This window comes from Nannochloropsis gaditana, assembly GCF_000240725.1.
Source record: "Nannochloropsis gaditana CCMP526 unplaced genomic scaffold scaffold080, whole genome shotgun sequence".
NCBI classification, from domain to species: Eukaryota; class Eustigmatophyceae; order Eustigmatales; family Monodopsidaceae; genus Microchloropsis; species Microchloropsis gaditana.
Window position 1 is genome coordinate 51,807 of NW_005803873.1, and position 4,393 is coordinate 56,199.

The 4,393-nt window shown below is 56.0% G+C and overlaps 2 protein-coding genes across 2 annotated transcripts; both read right to left on the reverse strand.

Moving 5' to 3' along the window:
* Positions 1-1,104: 1,104 nt before the first annotated feature.
* Positions 1,105-2,287, reverse strand: NGA_0560000 (uncharacterized protein). Its single transcript, XM_005855870.1, has 3 exons — positions 1,827-2,287; positions 1,483-1,602; positions 1,105-1,278 (listed from the first exon to the last, which is right to left on the reverse strand). The coding sequence occupies exons 1-3, from the start codon at positions 2,271-2,273 to the stop codon at positions 1,162-1,164; spliced, it is 684 nt and encodes a 227-aa protein (XP_005855932.1). The 5' UTR covers positions 2,274-2,287; the 3' UTR covers positions 1,105-1,161.
* Positions 2,288-2,950: 663 nt separating this feature from the next.
* On the reverse strand, positions 2,951-3,972 carry NGA_0559900 (hydrolase involved in interstrand cross-link repair; the record flags this gene model as incomplete). Its single annotated transcript, XM_005855869.1, has 3 exons — positions 2,951-3,344; positions 3,546-3,717; positions 3,867-3,972. The coding sequence occupies 3 exons, from the start codon at positions 3,970-3,972 to the stop codon at positions 2,951-2,953; spliced, it is 672 nt and encodes a 223-aa protein (XP_005855931.1).
* Positions 3,973-4,393: the final 421 nt, after the last annotated feature.

Consider the following 4,393-nt stretch of genomic DNA (forward strand, 5'->3'; position numbering starts at 1 on the left):
CCTCTGTCGGCGCCGCGCCCGCCTGGGAAGTGATCTCGTCATCGCCGCCCTCTTCACGGCTCTGGGGCTCCTCCTCCTCCTCCTCGAGGTCTTTTGGCTCCCTATGGGTATCTGCGTCTGCCTCGCCACCCTCGTGAGCACGGGCCGCTGCAAGGAGGCAGTGTCTGCCTTGTTTCTGCCTGGGTACATGCTCAATGCGGTCATGAAAGGGAGGGTGTAGCCTGGCATCTCCGCCCATCCTCCCCCCCGCCCTCTTCCCCTCCCTCCTCACTGGCTCCCTTTCGTCCGACACTCTGGCCGAGAGGGACAGCAGTGTCAGATGTGGGGGAGGATGTGGGGCAATAGAGACGGAGGAAATGAAGGGAAGGCGTAGGGCAACGCGGAGGGGAGAGAAGGCGGAGGGTCGGTGCGAGGCCCCAGAAACACAAGAGCAGCAGCTGAGACTGAGGGACTCAGACGCGCTTGATGAGTGTGGCGTGGTCCGATGCGGGTTTGTCAGCGGGCAGTGTGGGAGGGATGGGGTGACGTAGCAAGCAAGAGAAAGAGACGCGCCTCGTGAAGCCTCTGTGATACCTCGTCGGGTCTGGAGGGTGGTGGTGTGACAGTCCCCCTGGGGACACTTCGAAGCGCCTTGGGGACGGGAGGGAGGAAACTGTGGGGAGGCTGTTGCCCCGCGCGTACATCCTTAGAGTAGAAGCGCCTGGCATATTTCCTGGTCCCAGCGCGGACTTCACAACTTTCTCTCGGGCCAGGCCACGGCGGATTTTCGCTTGAAGTTTTCCAGATATGCCCGGGAATGAATGAACAACCCACAAAGAATTGAATGATCAAACGATAGATTAGGACCGGAGGTAGGAAACTCGGTAAAGGGAGTATTGTAACGATGCGCCGGTGGGCGGCGGACTCTGCGTGGGCTTTTGAACAAGATACGCAATCAGGCAAAAGAATATACAGGGATCGAGGACTCGGTAATCGCGTCGCCTTGACCGACACAAACGTTTCTGGAAGGGGAGGGAAGGGAAGAGATCCCTCTGCTGTGCCTCTCCGGTCTCGAGAGGAGACGGAGAAAGAAAGATCAATGACACAGCAAGACGCTCGCACCAATGCCATTTCTCATTTCACTTTCTTTAGCGTTCCATCTTACTCTGATTGCTCTTATTATTACTCTTGCTGTGGCTTTTCCCACTCCAGGCTCATAAAAGCCTGGAGGTTGCTCCGCAGTTCTCTCACACCCTCTACAGCTTGTGTCACGTCGGAGGCACGGGCGCCTTTGTTTACCTGAATCCACGCGGAGACAGGGCCGAGAGGGGGGGAGGGAGGGGGAAAAGGAGGAAGAAAACGAGGAGAGAGGCAGGGGAAGGTTGAGGGGCCAAGACTTTTAAACCGGCGGCACAAAATAAGCGCCTTGCGCCTGCCTTCCATCTCTTCGATACCTCCCAGCCCGCGGAGGGACTCCAATGGACGGAAGAGGGGGGTACGGACCTTGATGAGGCTGTACATGGTCGCTTCCCGGATCGAGTTCGCGGACTTCTTGTCCACCAGACCCTTCCGGGCCGTCCCCATCAAGTCTCCTCGCAAGTAGGCGTCAAATTGCCTCGAGGTCTGGAACGATTAGGGAGGATAGTTCACGGGCAGGAGGGGGGTAGGTTGCGAGGTGGGAAGACAAGGATACGAAGGAGTCGATCATTTACGAGGGAGGGCACACATATCTCTGCACAAGTTCTGCCATTGTGTAAGACTCAGCGTCCATACTCATCTTTTCCCTACCTACATCCCATCCGTTGTCACCCTCGATCCTCTCCGATTACTTGCCAACACCTTATTACCTGTTTTAGTGTCTCCCAGTCAGCATTCTCGATTGCCGTCTCTAACCGCTGAATATTCTTTTCTTCTTTCAACTCCGCCTCCAGTTTGGCTCTCGCCTCCTCAATCGCAACGATCTTGTCATCAGCTGCTAACGCGGGTGCAGGAGGTAGAAATACCGAGGAGGACAAAGAGAAGAGGACACTCGAAACGGCGGCAGCTTGTTGAAGGAGAGCGCCTCCTCTGTGTCTGAAGGCTTCCCTTGGAGCGCTTTGCGAAGGCTCCAAATGTTGTTTTCTGGCTCCCTTTGCTTTCATGGTGGGACAAAGGCGCGGTTGCCATGAATATACGGAAGCAGGATCGACGAGGAGGAAGAGTAGGCAGAGAGAGATGCTGCAGGTCGTTTTTTGTCGTCGGATCCCTCCTTCACATTCTCGTCGATGCGGCGTCGATATCCCACACTTCTCCATGTCTGCAACTATCGAGTACATCGAAATGTAGGATGGGGGAGAGTCAGGTTTTGAGGCAACTGCGCGGGAAGGGGCATCGAGACGGAGGAACTTGAAGATCAAGGACAAGGACACGGTGCTGCTTGGATACGGGGGAGGTCGGCGCATGCCTGGCTTCCCCGTGCGACACCAAGGAGCGTCCTTCCTTCCCTTGGTTCCTCTGAAACGCCCTGATATCAAAAATTGTACGGTGCGTTGCGGATCTTGATGCTGCGTGTGGCACCGATCGCGGCGTCTGAAGGGATCAAGTCGCTGGACAGGCGAGCGTCGCCAAGTTCGAGGTGGGTCAGGAGGGTAACGACACAAAATGTGCCTTGGAGACATCGAAGAGACGTTAAAGACAAATATGGGTCTTGTTTGAGCGCTTAAAGTGACAAGGAGGACAAATCTCTTGCATGGGCAATGCATCAAAAAGATCTTATTTATGTCTACAATTTCCGTTGCATTCCCTTCCACGGTTCAGTTACGACGTAAGTACTCTTTCGCAACTCAGACAAAAACACAAGGTAAAGGAACCACAGGCCTTAAGAACGACTGCTATTGAAACATTGCTTTATGTCAGATGAGGTTAGGACGTAAAGGAAGAAACAGATGATGTGTATGCGACCTCTTGCAACAAGTCTCTTTTTACATCCCTCTCAGTTGTCATCATCATCCAGTACAATTACTTCGACCGTCTTCCTCCCAAGCCCTTTCTCCTTAGTGTCAGAGGTAAATTCACGCTCGTCCCATCCTCTTCCTCTTTCCTGCACTTTCCCATCGCTGTTCAACCCTTTTGAAAGCTCCTCCCACCTCAGGACCTGCTCCTCTACGTCGATCTTTTCGAAGTCAAAAGTTTTACGCTTGCCTCCCACCCCTCCCTCCAAGCGTCTTTTATTTGGAGGAAGAATCTTGAGGCGCTTCTCTTCCCCCCTTCCCAAGTAGCGATCGAGGCGCGATCTATCGTGGGACAGGTCCATGTCAGCCAGGAAATGCTTGAGTTGTCGCTCAACCCCTTTCTCGTCCCCTGCGCCCACGGTTGGTATAATTTTCCTGTCGCGGAGTAGAAGAGGGTCCAGAGAAGTAAATGACAAGGAAATTTGCCGTAAGCGCCGTTGCAATGGAGATAACCATCGCGGGAAAACGTATGGGCTGGGGGTGCCCCCGAGACTTCTGGACTCATTGAAACACGCCCCAGGCGATACATCCAGCACCGACACGCGTCACCCTCGTCACCCTCTTTATATTTTGTACCTGGGACGAATCGCCCGCACAAAGCTTCTCAGCTCCGTGTAGGAGGAGTGCTCTGAATAGGGTACCCAGTAGAGCTTCGCGCCATTTTGGGGGTTCACCCAGGGGGTGTAGGAGGAGGGCGAGGAGGGGCAAGCGTCCCGAGCCGTCTTCCTATTCCGCAGGTAGCTCCATCCTGGGAGAGGTAGAAAGCATTGAGGACGAAGGATCATGCTGAAGAGTGGACGAACGTAAAGGGGACACGGCAAGACCATCTCTGTGCCCGTGCACGCCAGGGCCCGCTCCCTCCCCTACGCCTCGACCTCCTCGTCCCTGTCGCCCTACCTGTCGGTCGAAAGCCCACGACGGGACGACACGCGTCGTCCCCCTCCTTCTCTTCCTCCTCCTCTTCCTCCTCTTCCATAACCCCCGCTCCCTCCTCCTCCTCCATCTCCCATCCTCCCTCGTCGTCCCCCTTCTCTCCCACCTCTGTCTTCCCTTCCCCCACGCCTTCCTCTCTCCCCTCCTTCTCCTTTCCTTCCTCACTCTCCTCGTTCGCCCGATCCATCTCCCATCCACTGTGCTCCTCATTTCCTCCCACATCTTTCCCCTCCTCCCCTTCTCTCCCCTCCTTCCTCCCCTCCACGCCCCTCTCTTGTCCCATCCGCCTCGCTCCTGCCCGTGGCCCCATCTTCTCCGGCCGCAGCCTCCCCAGCCACGACATGCGCACGTGCGTGCCCTCCATTTCCGAGACGAACACCTCCTCGTCCCACTCCGACGCCAGCCGCAAGGTCCTCTCCTTGTGTTTGTCTGCGTATACCTTGCTGCCTGCAGAGTGCGAACAAGCCAGGGCCGGGGGGGAGAAAGGCTGA

What these genes read in the sequence shown, in the direction of transcription:
- NGA_0560000 (XM_005855870.1), bottom strand. Translation starts at nt 2,273, where the DNA reads ATGGAGAAGTGTGGGATATCGACGCCGCATCGACGAGAATGTGAAGGA. An exon ending in ACTGGGAGACACTAAAACAG is followed by an intron (nt 1,603 to 1,826) that starts GTAATAAGGTGT and finishes TAATCGTTCCAG; the next exon opens with ACCTCGAGGCAATTTGACGC. An exon ending in CCATGTACAGCCTCATCAAG is followed by an intron (nt 1,279 to 1,482) that starts GTCCGTACCCCC and finishes GCGTGGATTCAG; the next exon opens with GTAAACAAAGGCGCCCGTGC.